This window comes from Mus pahari, chromosome 23, assembly GCF_900095145.1.
Source record: "Mus pahari chromosome 23, PAHARI_EIJ_v1.1, whole genome shotgun sequence".
In the NCBI taxonomy this organism is placed as follows: domain Eukaryota; kingdom Metazoa; phylum Chordata; class Mammalia; order Rodentia; family Muridae; genus Mus; species Mus pahari.
In genome coordinates, this window is record NC_034612.1 from 3,839,571 (window position 1) to 3,859,543 (window position 19,973).

At 50.6% G+C, this 19,973-nt stretch overlaps 1 protein-coding gene across 1 annotated transcript in view; it reads right to left on the bottom strand.

Moving 5' to 3' along the window:
- The window catches only part of Ssh1 (slingshot protein phosphatase 1), a 54,242-nt gene extending 36,497 nt beyond the window's left edge, over positions 1-17,745 (bottom strand). The window contains exons 1-2 of the mRNA XM_021186809.2: positions 17,634-17,745; positions 13,163-13,203 (exon numbers count right to left, since the gene is read on the bottom strand). Coding sequence (XP_021042468.1) covers positions 13,163-13,203; positions 17,634-17,702 — 110 coding nt within the window. The 5' untranslated portion in view covers positions 17,703-17,745. The remainder of the gene's footprint in view (positions 1-13,162; positions 13,204-17,633) is intronic.
- Between the last annotated feature and the right edge of the window lie 2,228 nt (positions 17,746-19,973).

The following is a 19,973-nucleotide window of genomic DNA, read 5'->3' on the forward strand; positions in this document are numbered from 1 at the left end:
AGAAGAAGAAGAAGAAGAAGAAGAAGAAGAAGAAGAAGAAGAAGAAGAAGAAGAAGAAGAAGAAGAAGAAGAAGCAGCAGCAGCAGCAGCAGCAGCAACAACCCAGGGAAGACAAAGGAGGGGCTTTAAGACATCGGGGAAGAAGGGGCTTTTTTGGAATTAGGGGCTTTCTCCTTCTGGGAGGTCGGGGTGGTAGGAGGGTCAGCTGGGTGCATTGTCTAACTCTAACTCTCTGAGTTAGCAGGCTTTTGCCACAGCTTCTGCCTCCTGAGTCTTCATTTGGTTAAACCAAACTTTTGTGATTTTGGTTTCAAAAACAACAGAAGGCGGGTGTGGGCAATATCCCGAGGAGGAGGGCCTTTTTAGTTCCCTCCAGATTAACCAGCTGTTACTGACCGAGGCATAACCTCACACCTACAGATTACGCTTCTAAGAGCCTGGTTAGCGTAAACTGGTTCTTAAACCTTGATCACCCCAGTCAACGCATGACCTCAAGCTGCAGGATGAGAAAGGCTAAGAACCTTGGCTAAGAACCTTGGCCTGTGGTGCAGCCACTGATCTGTCAGCACAAGAAGGTCTCAGCGCCCCCGAATGCACGGTCCCTGCAGGCACTCAGAGTGACAGTGAGGAGTGCTTTACAGTCTAGAGAGCTCGCCTCTCTGTGGCTACACCTAATTCTTACAATTCCATTCTTCTGACAAAAGATCCATGATGGGGGAAGAATGAAGTGTTGCAGGTTGTAGAGCAAACAGGAGCAGAAGGGGCTGGAGATGCTCCCAGCTCCACATCCTTCCTGCTCCATCCCCAGGATGGCGGGGCTGCCCGATCTGCAGCTGGCTTAGCCTTGTTTACAGAGCCTCACAGCCCCAGTCCTGGCAAAGTGAAGTTTAGGATGCAGAGACAGACAGATACTATTTGGAGACAGATGAGGGGAAAGGCTGAGAATTGGAGGAAAATTCTTCCCAGTTTCTCCACAGCAGCCTCCTGATGTTCAGTCCCAGAGAACCCTCTCTGCCCTACACTGCTTCTATATCTTATGCCTCCAGGCAAAACGTGGCAGGGCCTGGTTCCAAAAGCCTTCTTCAGGGTGTAAGAAAAGACATCTTCAACTCATGCTCCAAACCGCTCCCTGAGAGAAGGAAGGAACATGGGGGTTCTAGGCAAGGCATGGTGCTCCGGAAAGGGGTTATGGGCAGAAAAATGTTGGCCCGGCCAGTTGCTAATGTCTTTGCTGCGGGGCAGAGTATTGTTTGGCTGGAGGCGTGGGCTTCCCTCAGAGAGAAGGAATGTCCAGAGGCACTGGAGAGACAGTCAGAGACATTCTCCAAGCCAACCACATAGCCTTGCTTCACACCCAGCTGGCAGGAGCCGGCAGCTAAGACTATCTATCCACAAGCTCACAAGAGCAGGACTTGTTTCTGCTTAAGTAACTTAGCCAATGAGCGGGGTTCACAGATCTGGAAACCTTAACACAGTCCATGACCCTCAGGAGCTGTTAGGCAGTCTGCTACTACAGCTCCTCCCTCATCGGGTACACCAGGCCCCGAGCCTCCATACAGAGGGTTGAGGTATAAAGGCTGCATTGTGTGGGAAATCTATGGCAGCAGAAGTGACTCAGCCAGCCAGAATCAACAGGAATGTGAAAGCAATATTTCTGAGACAACTCAAAAATCCTCAGAAATGGGTGATCTCAGTCGCCACAGGTAGTCGTGGCTTCCTACAGTACAAAGCCCTCATTGCCACACTCATTGGTCACCGAAGTGCAACCTTCCCAGGACTACATTTCTTCCGTCCCCAGGACCACCTGGCTCTGGTTTCTTTATTCCCTAACTGAAACACACTAGCATAAGAACCAACTGTACGCCGCTGGGTAGTGGTGGCGCACGCCTTTAATCCCAGTACTCGGGAGGCAGAGGCAGAGGCAGAGGCAGAGGCAGGCGGATTTCTGAGTTTGAGGCCAGCCTTGGTCTACAGAGTGAGTTCCTGAACAGCCAGGACTACACAGAGAAACCCTGTCTCAAGGAGGGGGGCTGGGAGGTAGATAGTATTCTAAAGCAGCAATCCTCCTGACTCAGCTTCCCAGGATCTAGGACAAGTGTGGTCAGGTGACCAAGGAACTGAACTGCTATTTCATTAATATGTGGTACACAGTGGTGCCTATAATCTCAACACGTGAGAAGCAGAAGCAGACAGGTCTCATGAGTTTGAGGCCAGCCTGGTCTACTTAAGTTCCAGCAGGGGCTTCAGAGTCTCAAGGAAAAAGAGACAGTGGTGAGCTGCCTGCTGAGTTCCTGTGAGCCCCAAGTTCAGGCCCCAGCACCCCATCCTCCACTCAACCTGCAAGAGCGCAGAACACAACACAACAGTGTGGGAGTGTTCTGCCTGCCTCTGGCCCCACACTCAGGCTGCAGGACTCCTTGTCACTGTGGACAACATTCCTCCTTAGCCCCAGAGCTTCCCACTGTATGTCACCACCAAGAAGTATAACTCCAGCCACCTACCTCCAGTAGTCACAGTTAGCCTTTCCGTGCACGTGCCATCCGTTCATCTGACTTTGGAGTCAGGCTCTGATTTATGATCTCCCACATCCCACAGGGCATCCTCTGCTATGGTCCTCAGAAGCCTGTCTACTTCCGACTACTCCCGGTCTCTCTACTCACAGCCTCCTTGGCCATCTCCACACAGGGTGCTTGACATCTGAAGTCAGGCCCTCTCAAGGAAGTTTTCTGTGGCTGCTCTAACAGAGATCCACAGTTCTCTGTACCAGTGCCTTGTCCAAGGTCAAAACCCCAAGCTTTGTTCCCTGGCCCACTGGTGGCGAATTGTTGCCAACCGATAATTGGATGCAGTGTCCAAGATACATCCAAGGACCCCAGTTAGCAACTTAAGTAACAGATCTGAAACATGAAACGGAAAAACACAGGTATTTAATCAACCCATCAGAGGCTGGGGATGTAGCTCGGTTGGTAGGATGCTTGTTGAGGCTGGGGGGTGGGGTGGGGTGGGATGTAGCTCGGATGGTAGGATGCTTGTTGAGGCATCATGAAGCTCTCTGGCCTGCCACAAGCCAGGTGTGGCGATGCACACCACAACTGTAATCCTTGTACTTGGGTGAGGGAACCAAGGTGATCAGAGTTCAAGGTCACTCTTCAATACACAGCAAGTCTGGAGCCAGCAAAACAACGATCATCATTAACGAACCAAATAAACCAATCGACTAAATTGGAAAGTATCTAGAGGGCAGGATGTTAACATAACCTCGAAGTATCTTCCCCAGGATATGCTTAGTGGTAAAGAAGCCACGTGATCAATAAAATAAAATAAAAATAAATAAATAAATAAATAAATAAATAGAAGCCAAGTGATACCACCATTAGGTTTGCACGGATGTCCCGCAACCCATGGGTCAAGGGCTCAGTCTCTCTCACACTGACGCAGCACAAGTCTAGTCAGAAGCAATTATTAACACACTCACTTAAAGAGCATATTACTAAATGATGGTCTCAGCCAAGCATACCATGAATTCCAGCATTCATGATGCAGAGGCAGGAGGATGTCTGGGAATCCCAGGCTAGACAGGGCTATATAGTGAGACCCTGTCTCACACAAACAAAGCAACAAGGATAGAAACAAATGATGGAAACAAAGTGTCCAGGTCGTCAAACTGAGAGACTGTGGAATGTCCAGATGGGAAGCGCCTGTTAAGTGCAATGAGCAATTTGAAACAAAGTATCCAGGTCGTCAGACTCAGAGACTGGGACCGTCCCAGATGGAAAGCACCTGTTAAGTGCGATGAGCAACTCTGAGTCTGGATTCCCTTCTATAAAGGACACCACTGGAATAACTTTTCTATAACCATGAAATAATTCACAAATGTAAAGGAACAAACAAAACCCTTAGAGTCCGTGTCCCCCACTCCCACCCACACACTGGTAGTGAACCTACAGCTGTGCTACACCCTGGTCCACTTACCAGATCATCTTTTTTGTTGCTGTTTTGTTTTCCAAAACATCCTATCGCTGGCAATACATCACAGGCTGGCCTTAAACTCCTGACTTTCCTGCCTCCACCTCCTAAGGGCTGCGATGACAGGCATGCACGCCACATAGACTGGCGGATTTTAGTTAGCCATTTCCCAGCTTTACTTTCCAATGCTTGGGTTACTGAGTGGCCTCCTGCCTGGGGCCCCCTTTTCCACTCGATGTTTCCCAGAACACAAGCTGGACCAGGGTGCTCTGCTCGCCTGGTGCTTCTCGGTCTAAGAGGGAGCCTGACCTGACCGAGTGGGGTCTCCCATTGTGAGGGGCAGGGTTCTGGAGCCTGTCATGAAGCGTCTCATCATTCCACACATGCATGACATCTGCTATGGCTGCAGCTTTGGCCCCAACTACTACTGCATTTACCTCCTAAGACCGAGATTACCCCGATTAACTAGCATGATGGGGAGGCAAAATTGGCACCCAAGACACACACTTAAGGTAACCTGCTGGCCCCTCCTCCTGGGTCTCCCTGTGGGTATCTGCAGATGTGTTTGAGAGGAAGAGCTCTTCCGAGAAACTGAGCTTTTGTTTGGATACAGGTCTTGCTCTGTTACCCAGGGTGAGTCTTGGTTAAGCAAGATCAAGTGACACTCCTGTCTCAGACTCCAGAGTAGCTGGGACCAGAGGTTTGCTGGTTTTACGGATGACACCAGTCAGGCAACAGATGTTTTACTCAAGGCTGGGGGAAGGATACATTTTTCTTTCACTTTGACAACCAGAAAACTTGAAGTCAGATTCGAAGCCAAACTCTTGTAACTAACCATGCCCAGAGTTTCATTCTGACACATGCACATGTGTGTGTGTGTGTGTGTGTGTGTGCGCGCGCACACGCATGCATGTGTGTATGTGTGTCTGTAGGTCAGAAGACATGAGTTAGCTCCCTAGAACCCAATGGCCCAAAGTTGGAAGGAGAGAACTGACTTCTTCAAGGTGTCCTCTGACCTACACACACACACACACACACCCTAGATGTCAGGTTTGACAAGCGCCTTGTCCTACTGACCCATCTCGCTCAAAGATGGCTCAAGAGTTAGAGACGCCTGTTGCTGAGCCCAAGGACCAGAGTTCAATCCCCAGGATCCAGACCTTAGAAGACAAGTGCTCCTTTAAATTGTCTTCTAACTGCTTCATGCAAGTTGGGCCATGTGCTCCCATCAGGGCAGATGCAGACAGGCAACAAACCAATAATGTAACAATAGTAAAGAAAACATTTTAAGTAGCTAGACCAGAAAGGAGAGAGAGAAAACAAGGTGAGTCAGAGAATTGTTTCCAAGTTCAAACCTTTGGCCCCTGAGTCAGCAGACCTCAGGAGGAACCAGTCCTAGCCCAGGGGTTCCCCTCGAAGGCTCCACCTGGCTGTGAAAGTCTTCCTGGGTGGACTGTTTAGCTAGCGAGTGGCCTGAGTGGCTGTTGATAACACTACAGAGGACAACAATGATCATTCTTTCACACCAAGGCCAGACAACACCAGGTTCCCCTCTAAGTCTCCCAAGAGCTAAGGATGATGAGAGGACAGCAGATAGGTGGCACAAGGTAAGTTAAGGAAGTGGGGCAGACCTCAATTGAGGACCTACTGTGCCCACACAGAGTCTTATCTGCTGCCAACTGTATGTGCTTCTGTGGCATCCATTATTCTACTGAACCAGCCAGAGAGGGGTCATCACATGTACCCCCACTACCACCCCCCCCCCATTGAGGAAGGCATCTCACACTGAGAAATGGGAGCCTGTGGCCAGCTCCTATGGAATGGCTCCTTTCCTACCTTCACTAAGAAGGTCCTGGCTGCTGCCTCCTCAAGCTTGAGGGCATCAACTGGGTGGACCGGTCACCACAGAGCTGCCTCCGGCACCCAGCGCTGTCCACAGGACCGCATACGCCAAAGATGAGAGCTGAGATTCAAGTCCTCCCTTTGTAACCGCTGCAGCTGTGCTGACAGCTCTGCTCCCATCTGAGAGTCAGCCAAGGACCTCCTACTGAAGCCCAGGGTCCAATTCCCCAGGGATCAAACCAAGTCCCGCAAGACTGGGTCATAACCTTGACCCGGGCATACACCAAAAAACGTCTGACCTTGTTCACTGTGGGAATCGACACTCCCGAGAGTGTTACAAACCTAGAGGATGATTAGACACACACAGAGGCGTATTCAGTTATCACGGTGATCTCACGGAATGAGGCCGGCCGGTGACTGGTGACTTTAGGAGCCAGGACCTAATCTTTGAGGTGAAGTGACGGAGGCTGAATGGCAGACATCTCCTTTACAAAAACGTGGGCTTCTTGGCACTTTCTCACAGCACTTTCTTCTTAAGTATTTAATTTTTACTTTGTGTGTGTGTGTGTGTGTGTGTGTGTGTGTGTGTAAGTAACTGTCAAAGCATGCTCATAGAGCTCTGAGGACAACCTGTGACAACCTGTGGAGTTGGTGCTCTCCTTCCACCAAGTGGGTTCCAAGGATTAAACTCCCGGTGTCTCTATCTGACCCATCTCCTGACATTTCTCTCATTTGTGGGACAGCATCTGTGTAGCCCAGACTGACTCGGAGTTTTCAATCTTCCTGCCTCTATAACCCAAGCACTGTGACGGAAGGAATGTCACTGTCCCTGTGCCTGACTTCACAGCCTCACTGGGGGATGAAAACCCAAGATGGTCATGAGTGAAAACAGCTTACAGAAACACCTCTGTGAGCGACCGTGCTCCAGGGGCAGAGTATGTGTGTGTGGGGGGGAACAGCCCCCTGGTATTCTTTGCAAATCTAGGGACTGGAATGTCAAACATTTAATGAGCCACACTTAAGTGTAATTCACATTAACTGCAGCAATGAATTTAATTAAGTGGTAGCAGAATCGATTTAACTCCTCACCTCTGCCACATCCGGCTCCAGTACAGGATGCTACTCTAAAATGTAAAAGTTTAATATATGTTGAAAAGAAATTCTGAATTTAAAATAAAATCTCCCAGGGCTGTCAGGATGGTTCAGTGGGTAATGACGATTGCTGTCAAACCTGATGTGACCCAAGTTAGATCCCCAGAGATGAGAGGAGAGAAAGAAAAAAAAAAAAAAAAAAAAAAAGTTCCCAGAGGTTTTCCTCTGGTCTTCCAAGTGTCCCAGGGACATACACTGGCAGACACAAGCTGAACATAACGGGTACGTCTGCCATGAGGGCAACATGCAGACGGGAAATGCAAGTCTTCAGATCACAGTTCACAAGACGGACAGTCTGCCTGCCACTGTCCATCAACACCCAGGGCATGCCAGGCACTGAGGCTAGGGTCGGAAGAAGAGTCCTTCAAGCATCTCTGTCCCTGCTGGGCAAGCCTGATTTCTCACGACCACAGACTGGTACCATGGAGCAACAAATGTACATGGCTTCAGTTGTTACTTTTCTATTCACCGGCCACTCGGGTGACAGGTGACAGACGCACTGACCCAGTGATATTCCTGCTCATGCTATCTCCTCCTCACGAGCACAGACACAGAGGCTACTGAACTCCTCAGAAGATGTCACCTGGCAGCGTGTCAACGGAGGCTCTAAAACCCTCTGAAATAAACCTGTGAACAACGCAGAGGGAGATCTGCACCTGCCTGTGCAGGCCACAGGCAGGGTAGCAAGCAGTCTGCAGAGTGAGACACAATGGCCCAATGAGACAGGGTGGGGCAGGGACAGAGGGCAGCCACACTTCAAAGAGTAGAATGCCCTAGGGAAGCCCAAGTCAAGACCACAGGGGAAGGAGTGTATGGGAACTGCTGATAGAAGGGATGAGGGAGTTCATTGCTTAACTCTGAAACAAAACAAACAAACAAACAAACAAACAAAGCCAGCCAAGCTGCTGCCCTGACCCAGAAATCCACTGGGCAGGAGACAAGAATGAAAGAAAAGGTTTAAGGAACGTGTTTGCCAAACTGACTCAGAAATACAAGATTGAAGAAGGAAACCCCACTCCTGAGCCACACTCTGGGGACGACACAGCTGTGTCACCTCCCCAGTGGCCCACCTGGCACACAACCACCCGTGCCTCGTGCCAGCTTGAGCAGCTCTCAGGATCAGGATCCAGGATCCAGGAGGCACTGCCAGCAGAGGCCAGTCGCTAGGTACATATAAAGAATGCCAGGGGGTTACTACGGGCTTGAGGGCCTCCCCTCAGCATTCCTCTCCTTCATCTGAGCTTGAGATAATGCCTGGCATTTTCCAGAAGGTCTTCAGAGAAGCTGTCAGAGTTAGAGCCCCTCAAGTGCAGGGACTAAAGACAGGCACCACCACTGCCTGGCAAGGTTTTTTTCTAGTCTGCATATGAGCCCCCCATGGGCAAAGGCCAGCATCTCTCAGGGTAAAGAGCCTGGTACAGGGGAGGGGCTGGGATCCACACAGACTTACCTAACTCAGGGCCCCATACACTCATCACCCACCACGTGCTCTTTCTCATGTCTATAGTTGATGACAGAGTCCCACCTTTAGCCCCTTCAACTATGTAAATACCGTGTGTGGGAAAAGAACCCGGTCATATCAGTAACAGGGGCCACCGGAGCCAAGGGATATGACAAAAAGCATACAGAGTTGCCACACGAAGGTCAAGTGACCCCCGCCTTCATCACAGAGAGACAAGAAAGGGGAGGACTTCCTGCTCTCTCAGGTCCCAGGGAACCCATGAGTGAGCTGGCTTACTGAAAAAAAGACCTGGCTTAGAGGAGCAGGAGCTGTCCTGCAGGACCCAAAAACAGTATGTGCAGTATGGGGAGGTTGGGGGGGGAGGGAGGCAGACAGAAACGTGGGGACTGAGAGAGAGAAGCAGGGAGGACCATAAGGAGAGCATTGAAAGGTGGCCCTGGGATGGGTCCAGGAGCAGTGTGGGCCAATGGCACTACCCAAGAGCCACAGTCTCAAAAAAAAAAAAAAAAAGGACGTGAGACCCAGAAGACTAAACAGGTCCAACAAAGTGCTACAACCAGCCATAAACCGGGTCCAACAAAGTGCTACAACCAGCCAAGAGCAAACCAGTACAGCGGTCTGTCAGTAGCATAGGGAAAGGGGGTGGGGGATACCCCCTCCCACAAAAACAAACACACCAGTGTGGTGTGGACACTTTGTAGCAATCTGCAGTACTACCAAACTAAAGGTTTAGTTAAAAGTCGCTACACTGTATTGCCTAGTGAAAGACAGTTAAAAAAAAAAGAAAAGCTACTGGTCGTTCCAAAACCTTAGCCCTAAACACATGCCAACAACAGTGTAGCTTTTAAATCTTCAATCCACAGCTGTTGACACCAGTAAGCAGAATCCAAGGCTACAGCGGTCCAACAGCAGTCAAGACCGAAGAAAGCCAGCCGGCAAGGAAGCATCTACTCCCACCCCCCCACCGCACACCCCCACCGCACCTCACCCCACCTGCTTCCCAGTCTTTCTCTCTACCTTAGCAGTAGAACAACGGCTGCTGACCACTCAGGGTCAATCCAAAGCAAAGGGAAAGCTCTCCCTTGTGCTTCTGCCTCCAATATAAACCACCCCGGCACGTTTGTTTTGTTTTTCTGTTTGTTTTGTTTTTCTAGGGAGTGGGACTGTCCTAGGATGCAAATGAACAGTGTCTGTGAAGAACAGCAGCCAGAGGCCAGACCTGGACCCAGAACTTCCTTGTTAGAAAGCAGGATGTTGTGCTCTGCCTGAAAAGGGAGGTGAACTGTCAAGGCTCTGAGTCAAGGAGCCTGAGAGGCAGGCTAAGAGGAAGAGCAGAAGCCAGAACTCCCTGCTACACTCTCGGACCAGGAAAACTCAGGACCCACTCCTGGGGTTCTCCCTGGGGCCACGGTGGCTTTGGGATCCTGAAGTGAGAAGGGCTTAGCTTTGCCAGGATGGATCTGATATTACAGGAGCTCCTGGCAGCGAACTCAAAGGGGAGTTCTAGGTTCTGGTCCTGGGACTGCCTTAAGCCCTTTCAGTCAGGTTCCTTGTCTGTGGGTCCAAAAGAACTGACTCATCTGGACAGACTGACTGGACTCTGGGCTACCAGCCTGGAGGTATAACACTTGCTCAAACGCTCTCCCACCCTACTCCCACCCCACCCCCGGCTGTCTGTCTTTGTTTTTAAGCATGGTCTTGCAATGTAACCCGGTTGCCCTTGAACTCTAGGCCCCAGAAAGCTTACTTCAGTCTCTAGAGAGCTGGGGTGACAGGCCTACACCACCACGCACAAATACTTCACTGGAACATAGATGTGTCCAAGTACTGAGACACCAAACCCCATCCTATGTCAGCCCCCCTCCCCCCCCCCCACAGCCAAACCAGGAAACTTTCTCTTTTCTTAGTGAGCAGGGACCACAGACAGACACAATTTCTTATCACAGCTCTAAGTTTTTGGCTACAAACATCTTCAAGCATTCTGCTAATTAAGGGCAATTAAAGACAAAGCTAGCTCAATGCTCTCCCTGGCCCAGTGCCCAGAGAGGAAGGGATGGACGAGGAGGGTAGAAGGAATTCTGACTCCAGGGAAGGGGTCGCTGGAGCAGGGCACAGGAAGCTGTAGAGGCTCTGGGGGCCCCACCACCCTCATCAAGTTCTCCTCCCAGTTCCGGGCCTGCACCCAACACCCAGATTCCACTGTCTCTCCTCCTACACACAGAGCCTGTGCAGCAAAAGGCAGCCCATTACTGCCCCCAGGAGCCAGTGCCTCCGGCCCTGGAACCTTAACCTGGGCCACAAGCTGCCCCAAAGTGAGGCGGGAAGAGCCCTTTACACAGTCTACCATGACTGGCAAGGACCTGGTAGCCGTAATCGCCACCACTTTGTTTTCGGCAGGTCAGGGTTCCCCCTGGCCCCACCCTCGTCATCTTCACAAATAGCATGTTTCCCAATCAAAGTGAGAGGCTTCCCTTCGTCACTCAAATGAACAAAGTCCAAAGAAAGACAGGCCAGGCGTGTTTCTAGAGCTTCTGCAAGAGTTTAGGCAGAACACGGGAGAGCATTACTGAGCACAGCACTCACTGGGCACAGTAACTCAGCACAGCACTGGGTACAGACAGCACTGAGCACAGCAACTCAGCACAGCACCCACTGGTGTGAATTGCCCTGGTACTGTTTGTATTCTGATGTTAATTCTGCTCTTTAGGGCAGTCCTTCTTGAGGAAGCAGATCTAACCCTGATCGTACTCATGTGATCTCATACGAATTTTCTTGCCATTCTAGCTACTCAATAAAGGCTAGACCCTACGATTGGGCAATGCAAGGGAAAGGTACAGCAAGAGGTTCTGGAGAGTGATGGGAGAGCGTAGAGGAAGAGGAGGAAGCTATGTTGGAGCAGAACCACGTGCCCAGGAGAAACCACAAGTAGGGAAGGGTCTTATAGCTGGGGACTAAGTTAGTAGTGTTAGATCTGCCCAATCTAGGCATAGCTAGACTTCAGATGGGCAAAGAGAAGGAGGTCGGAATTTTTGGCAAAAAAAAAAAAAAAAGTCCAGATGATTTTGGGGTCCCCACAGTGACTGGTGACTAATATCTTTTTCTAAAAAAATATTTATTTACTATTATATCTAACTACACTGTAGCTGTCTTCAGATGCACCAGAAGAGGGAGTCACATCTCATTACGGATGGTTGTAAGCTACCATGTGGTTGCTGGGATTTGAACTCAGGACCTTCGGAAGAGCAGTCGGTGCTCTTAACCACTGAGCCATCTCTCCAGCCCCCCTTTTTTTTGGTTTTTCAAGACAGGATTTCTCTGTATAGCCCTGGCTATCCTGGAACTCACGGAACTCACTCTGTAAACCAGGCTGGCCTCAAACTCAGAAATCCACCTGCCTCTGCCTCCCAGGATCAAAGGCGTGCGCCACCACTGCCCGGCTTGGCTTGACTACATCTTATGGGAATTTTACAAAATGCATTATCATTTCATGTTTCTAGGAATTTTGCCTGCATTTATCTCTATGTACCTGTGCACGTGTGACAACCAAGGCCAAAAGAAGGCATTAGGTCATATTAAACTGGAGTTATGAGTGGTCGTGAACCACCACGCCTATGCTGGGAACTAAACTCAGGTGCTCTGCAAGAGCAGCCAGTGCTCTTAACTACTGAGCTGTCTCCAGCCCTTAAGAACTGTCTGAGTGAGTTCGGCTACCGATCAGTCCCACTCTCACATGATGCTTTCAATCCCAGCACTCGGGAGGCAGAGGCAGATAGATCTCTGAGTTCGAGGCCAGCCAGGTCTACAGAGTGAGTTCCAGGACAGCAAGGGCTACACAGAGAAACCCTGTCTCAAAAAAGCAAAACCAAAACCAAACCGAACAAAACAACCCAAGCAAAAAGAAGTGATGTTCTGACTTCAAAAGTAGCAGCTTGTCCAAAGCAGAATGAAAAAACAGAGGGCATAGTACAATGATTGTTAAACACACAGACAGGAAAACTTATCAGGGGCCGACGAGAGGGCTGAGCGGGCACAGGACCTTGCTGCCAAGCCTGAGGACCTGAGTTCAATCCATGGGACCTACATGGTAGGAGGAAGAAATGAATGCTCCAAATTGTTCTCTGATACACACAGAGACACGCTCACACACGTAACAACAACAAAGGAAATGAAGGGCACAGAAAAAGGACAGTTACTTGCCTCCTTTTCCAAATGACATCCCATATCAAGGCAGTTACAGGCAACTGGTGTTTCGTGGTAGAGCCTTCGCTTACCCTGCTTGAGCCCCCCCTGTGCTCAGTAGATCTCCCTCCCACTAAGCAGGGAGTAGCTAAGTATGCACGATTTTTACTTAGTTGTTCATTTACATTGGTGCTACGGATGGACCCAGAGCCTTGTATGTGATGGGCAAAGGACACATCCCCCAGGTTTTTTGTTCGTTTACTGTGTAGTTCAAGCTGGTCTTAAAACCACAACCCTGCCTCATTAACTCCTAGAATCACAGGTATGTACTACAACCAGTAATCTGTACAGTGGTATTTTACCACGTAACTTGGGCTGGCCTGGAATGCGCTGTGTAGAGCACTCAGAACTCAAAGAGATCCGAATCCCTTCTGGTGAGATTACGAGCTCGCAGCACCATCTTGGGCTTCCGCGAAGACACGGTTAAAAACCGTTTTCAATCGCACAACAGCGCCCTTCACCTGCTTCCCGGACCTAAGGACAAATGCCAAGTGGGCTTACCTGAGGTTCAACTTCCGCTCTTCATCGCTGCCAGCCTCCAACTACAGGGGAAGAGAGAGAGAGAGAGTATGAACTCACAGCCGCCACTAACTGCTCTAACAGCAGGTTCCCCGGTGTCCCTCAAAGATAAAGGCATCCAGGAAGGAGACCGGTTGTGCTCCAGACACACCCCCTGCTCTCTCCATGCCAACCTGATAATGTGGTTCCTCTGAGTCACTCTCCACGTTTTCAGGGTTCCTGATGTTTAATCCCTATTTCCGTCTCAGCCTAAAGAGGCCTGAGCCGAGCCCCACGGGCTCTGTTTCCCAACTCGCTCTTTCAGTCCTAGTCTTAGACAACACACTGACTCTGAGCCTTATGTTGATTTTGCTTTTACAGGGAAATGGGATTACGTTTTAAGAAAATCGATTTCTTTGTGGAGCCCAAGGAATACCACCGAAAAACTACATCCCAAAGAAGGACCACATACGTCTCACCCTGGCTACCCAACAGGCTAAGGCAGGGGAACCCTTTGCATTGGTGGGGGGTGGGGGGGTGGGGGGTGGTCTGAGAGCAGCCCAGATCACACAGCAAGCAGGCATGTCCAAAACCAAACCGAAACGAAAAGCCACGCCAGACAAGACTTGGGCCATGGAAGGTATCCGGGTATTGAATTCTAAATGTATCCATCTTAACCCCATCACTACTGACCCCCTTCTGGGCGAAAACACATAATGAGAAGAAAACACAAGGTGGCCCGGGGGAGTTGGTGGGTTTTTGTTTTTTTTTTTTTAAAGCACCCACTGTGTGGAAGAGAAAGTCAGAGCAGTGTGACGGCCAGGACAGACACAAGACTGACTGGGGACCATCTAGTCAGAGGTCAAGGGCAGCAGGAACTGGATAAAGAGCTAAGGTAGGAAGGGAACCCGGCAGTATGGGATAGACATCCAGAAGAGACCATTTCCGATGGGCGTGGTGGCACACGCCTTTAATCCCAGCACTCGGGAGGCAGAGGCAGGCAGATTTCTGAGTTCGAGGCCAGCCTGGTCTACAAAGTGAGTTCCAGGACAGCCAGGGCTATTCAGAGAAACCCTGTCTTGAAAAGACAAAAACAAAAACAAAAACAAAAACAAAAACAAAAACAAAAAAGAGGAGACCATTTCCACCAAGTGTGAGTATTCCATAAGGTGTCCCCCTTATGTGAAGATTCTATGTACAACTTTATAGATGCACACACTGGGAATGGACCACATTTGCTCCTGGGCTGAAATGGAGTAGGGAAAAACCAGGGCAGCACCCACACACACACACACACACACACACACACACACACACACACATCGCAGCAACAGACAGAAGCAAACTGCAGCAGTGATCGCCACATGTGAGGACTCCTTCAACAAGGGCCACTGGGGCATTTTTTTTGGAGGGTGCTACTGGCATCTAGTGGGCGGAGCATGGGATGCTGCTGAAGGAGAAGCCTCCACTTCTGAGTGCCAGGGTCAGCAGCGAGGCTGAGAAGCCCTGGTCCCAAGTGTCTGGAGACTGGCCTATGCCCATGAAAAACAAGAGACCTTGCACATTTGTCCAAAACAATGTCACTATACACCTCGGGGAAACCGCTTATGTATCTATTTCTCTGAATTCCTTGTTCTCATAAAGGAATTCAGATAAGGTCAACAGGAAAAGGAAAATACGAGATAATTAAAGATTCAGAAAGTATGGGGAGGGTGATAGGGGACAAAAGTAAGAGGACAAGATTGCTGTGAGGCCAAGAGCTGTGATTTCGCTTGTTTTCTCAGGCTTCATTGCTAGCCCAGCTCTGTGGGGAAACCGCTGTCTCCCTGACTCATAAGAGAGGTGGCATTTGGATAAGAGACATGGGGAAAGACAACACGGGCACCACAGCCATTGACTTCTTAGTCACCATCTGAGGTTTTCCACTGTAAGGTGATATAAGGTCAGGAATGCCAGAGAAGCGAAGAGAAACAGCAAAGACTATCATCCCCAAAGAAATAATCCAGGCCCCTCCGAAGAGCTGACTTGGAGAGTGGAAGCCAAGTGGAAAAAGGATGGGCGGGAGGCACAGCCAATCTGCATTCCAGTCTCCCAGCACAGGGAGCACCTGCTGTCTCCTCTCTCTCCCTTGCTCCTGACCCAGGCACATCACATCGGGAGGGCAGCTTTGCCATCCCAGGAACATCCCAGGCGACAAAGACCACTGGCATGCTCAAGTTAAAGAAAAGCCATCCTAGCCGGGCATGGTGGTGCAGTACTCGGGAGGCAGAGGCAGGCAGATTTCTGAGTTCGAGGCCAGCCTGGTCTACAAAGTGAGTTCCAGGACAGCCAGAGCTACACAGAGAAACCCTGTCTCAAAAAACCAAAAAGAAAGAAAGAAAGAAAGAAAGAAAGAAAGAAAGAAAGAAAGAAAGAAAGAAAGAAAGGCAGGCCATCTGGGATTTTAGGGTTTGTGTATTTGCAGGTGTGAGTGGTATGTGTTCGTGTGTGTGTGTGTGTGTGTGTGTGTGTGTGTGTGTGGCTGCTGGCGATGTCAGTGTCTTCCATATTGAGTCAGGGTCTCTCTCACCTTGCCCATTCTTAATTCTTCTAGCCTGGCCATGCAGCCTGTACTGGGGGTTTCCTGCCTCCACTTTCCACATCCCTAGGATGTAAAAGTCAAGAGGGCTCTGGGCCTTCTCACACTTTCAGCAATGGCTTTCTTCTGGGCTTCCTTCTGTTAATTGGTCACTGGAACATCCATTGTCATATAATGATTTAAAATGCAGGCTGGGAGGGGGCTGCTGAAGACAGCTCAGCAGCTCAGAGCACTTGCTGCTCTTCCAGCCGGTGTAAAAGCAGATGCCCACATCCACCACCTGCAGCTCACAAGCCCCCTGTAAGCCTAGCTCTGCAGGATCCAACATCCTCTTCTGGTCTCTGTGGGCACCTGCATATGCCCAGAAGCAGATAGACAGAGAGACAAACGCATACACACACACACACACACACACACACACACACCTTAATGTCATTTTAAAAATGTAGGCAGTGTGTGTAGTGGCAGGCACACACAAGGGTCTGGTTCAAACATTTAGCACTAAAATAATAATAATAATAAATGATTTAAAAAATGTCCTAATCATTGTCCTGAAAAAAATTTACCCCCATGCAATGAATTCTTATAGAAAGGAAAGAAATGTTCAGACCCAATATGGACAAACCTTGAAACCAGCACGCTTAGAGAGAGAAACCAGACAGAGGCAACACTGCATATTTCCTGTTATATGAACTACAGAGTAGGCAAATGTAGAGAAGTAGGGGCCGCCCAGGGTGGGGGGTGAAGCAAAGACAAGCGGTAACTGAGGAGGGCGGGGCGCTCTCTGAAAAGCTGCAGGACTGAGTGACTGAGCGGTGTGTCTACTAACGCTGAATTACATACTTCCCCAAGGTAAAGCCACAGGCTGTGAGTTACATCTCAACTAAAAAGAAATATATATATATTAAAAGCCTTAAAACGTGTCTAATACAGGAACAGGAAGCGACCAGGCGTTAAATTCCCATAACAATATGGAAGTTGGCTAGAAATCCAGGCTGAGAGCCAGGTGTGGAGGGCACTTCTGAACTGACAACATCTGAGACGCAGAGGCAGGGGGCCAGCCACAACTACATGATGAAGAAAGGAAGAGAATTCCGGTTGCAAAGGCCTGTAATGCCCCTCCCTGCTTCCCTAAGCTCCCGTAGTTTCCTAGGAAGAACACAAGAGAAAGGGATAAAAGGCACTTTGTAAACCGTTGTAGGAGAACCGAGCTGTGTGGGAAGAGTCCTTACTACAATCTAACTTCTCAGTTGCCCTGCCTAATTGTGTGCAAAGAGGAGGCAACCAGAACCTTCTGCCTGCAGATAAAACTCATGAAAGAGTCTCAGACAGAAAGGGCCCTGGAGGCTTAACCTCACAGCCACTCTGCAAAGATGCCTGCCAGTCCGGGCAAGACGAGCCCCAAACGCACCAACACGGGCACGCAGGGGTGCCGAGTCGAGTCTCACGCAGACACACAACCCGGGGAGAGGGCCCAGATTCCAGCTGGCAACTTCCTGGGCCTGCGGGGCAAGCCCAGCACAGCGGGGCGTCCCCTGCAGCCGGCTGGGTCATCCGGGGTTTACTCGGAGGCCTTAGGTTCATCAGGGGAAGGGGGTGGGATGAGCCCGGCTGGGGTAGCACAGCCTGGGGCAGTGGGGACCCGGACGCTCCGGTCCCCATCTACCCCGATTCAGCAGCATGAGTTCAGGCCCCGAGCGCACCCCGGGACCCTGCAGCCCAGAGTCGACCAGAGCCTCTCCTGGTGCCCTGCGATCTGGAAGCATCCCCCCCAACCCCCCACCTCCGCGACCCCAGCCCGGCGCATGCTCAGTCACCCGGACGCGGGGACGCCCGCACCCCAAGGGCGGACGCACCTCCGCCTCACACCTTGCGGGAGGGTGCGGCCGGGCTCACCTCGCTGTTGCTTGCGGAGGACGACGCGGCGCTGGGCGTGGGAGAGCGCTGAAGGGTCACCAGGGCCATCGCGGCGCGGGCCCGGCCCCGGGCCTCCAGCAGCCGGCCGGGCAGCCGCGCCGGGCCCGCCCCTCGCTCCCTCCCTCTTCCCTCCTCCCTCCCGCGTCCACCCCACCCCCCACCCCCTTCCCCGGCTCCCTAGTCCGCCGGGCCCGCAGCGCTCGGGCAGTGATGCGCATGCGCCGGTGGCCGGCCTGGGGCGGGCCCCGCCGCGCGGTCACGTCCACTCGCGCGCGCCCCCGCTCTGGCTGTAGCCGCCCGCCCTGGGCCCCGCCTCCGCCGCTAGACTCGCGAGCAAGGCAGGGAAACTGAGGCCCCGGGAGGCAAGGCCAGCAGAGCAGAGCTGCGCAGAGTTTGTAAAGGACGCACTCTTTTATTCTTTCAAGCAAAGTTACTCTGCTCATACAAAGTGCGGGGCCTCCCCCCACCCCACCCCACCCCACCCCCGGGTCTGTGAAATCCGCTTGCAGAGTTGCTTTGCATAGGATTGGGGTGTAACCCAGTAGCAGGGTGCCCCGGCGACTCAAGGTCCTGGATTCCAACGCCGGCACTGCCAAGGGTTGATTGATCTAATCTGCGAATTCCTTCTGGTGTCTAGAAACGCAGACTAGCGGGTGACGAGAGCTTGCTCGGAGGCAGGATTTCCGTGAGCTGGATTAACCGATGGAGGGAGAGAGAGAACTGTGGCCCAGGGACAGCAGCGGGGATGAGCGGGCGCGTTGCATTGGCTTTGGAAATGTTGTCAGTGGACCGGGGATGGAGGGAGTGCAGGGGGAGGGGCCCCAGCAGGGCGGTACTGGGCAACTTGGTCGAAACTTCTCTTTCACTGAGCCCGCACCCCTACCCTGAACCTCTTGTGGTAGCCAAGCCTTGCTGATCACAGGTCTCCAATCCCACTCTGCCCAAGGGGAGACCTGGCTCCTCCCTGCCTCTTCCAAGTCTTGAGGCTATCGACAGTCTCCGTCCTCAAATGGGGATTGTCTTTCTTTTAAAATTTTTATTTATGATTATCTCTGTGTGGGTGTGTGTGACATGCGTATGAAGACATTCATGTACCAAATTCAGGTCGCCAGACTTGGTGGCCAGGCTACTTTATTTACCATGTAACCAGCCCTCAAAGGGGATTTTCAGTGGGGTTATACCGCAATGTGAGGAAGTTTCCAGTTGCTCATATTTAACAGACACACTTAGGTGCAAAGAGTCCCAATTTTTAAAGATCTGAGAATGGGCCCAGTATCTGCTTGCTGTGTCAACACAAAGCGTCCTCTGCTCAAAGCGTCCTCTGCTCAAAGTGTCCTCTGCGTTTTCAGAAGGCAACTATGTCAAAACAGAGGGCTGGGTATACTCTTTTGTCTGTGAACTTGGTCCACAGTTTTTCAGCATTAAGTAAGACAGGTTTTGAATGGCAACACCGAGCAGGGCTCGCCTCTATTTGGAGCTATTCTTTGGCTGATAGATGACCACGAGAGTATTCCAGAATGCCAGCTTTGTGTGTGTGTGTGTGTGTGTGTGTGTCTCTGTGTATGTATGTGGGTGTGCATGTGTATATCTATGCATGTGTGTGCGTGTATGTATGTGAGTATATGTGTGAGTATATGTGAATATGAGTGTATGTGTGTATATATGTGTATGTATGTGTGTGTGCAGGCTTGGTGGCCAGGCTCCTTTATTTACCATGTAACCAGCCCTCAGAGGGGATTTTCAGTGGGGTTTATGTATATGTATATGTGTATTTATGTATGTATGTATGTATGTATGTATGTATATGTGTGTATGTATGTGTGTGTGAGATCATGTGCATGCCAGAGTTTGCTGCAGAGGCCAAGACAGCTCTGTGGAGTCAGTTCTAAAGTCATAAAGTTGTGGATGTGATCAATGAGAGCAGAGACAACCTTCTCAGCCTTCATGAGCATCAGGCTCAGGATTCTGAGACTTCCCGGTCTCAAAGCCTGTATGGTCTTCTTATGACTCACATTTGAATGCTTGGGGATCCCCAGAGAAGACAGTCCCTAGGTTTTCTTAGAGATGGCTGGTTTTATATCAACTTGGTAGAAGCAAAAGTCAGAGGAGAGGAGGGTATTTTATCAATTGAGAAAATGCCTCCATAAAATCTGGGCTTGTAGGGCATTTTCTTCTTCTTCTTCTTCTTCTTCTTCTTCTTCTTCTTCTTCTTCTTCTTCTTCTTCTTCTTTTTCTTCTTCTTCTTCGGGGGGGGCGGGAGGTTCAAGATAGGGTTTCTCTATGTCGCCCTGGCTGTCCTGGAACTCACTTTGTAGACCA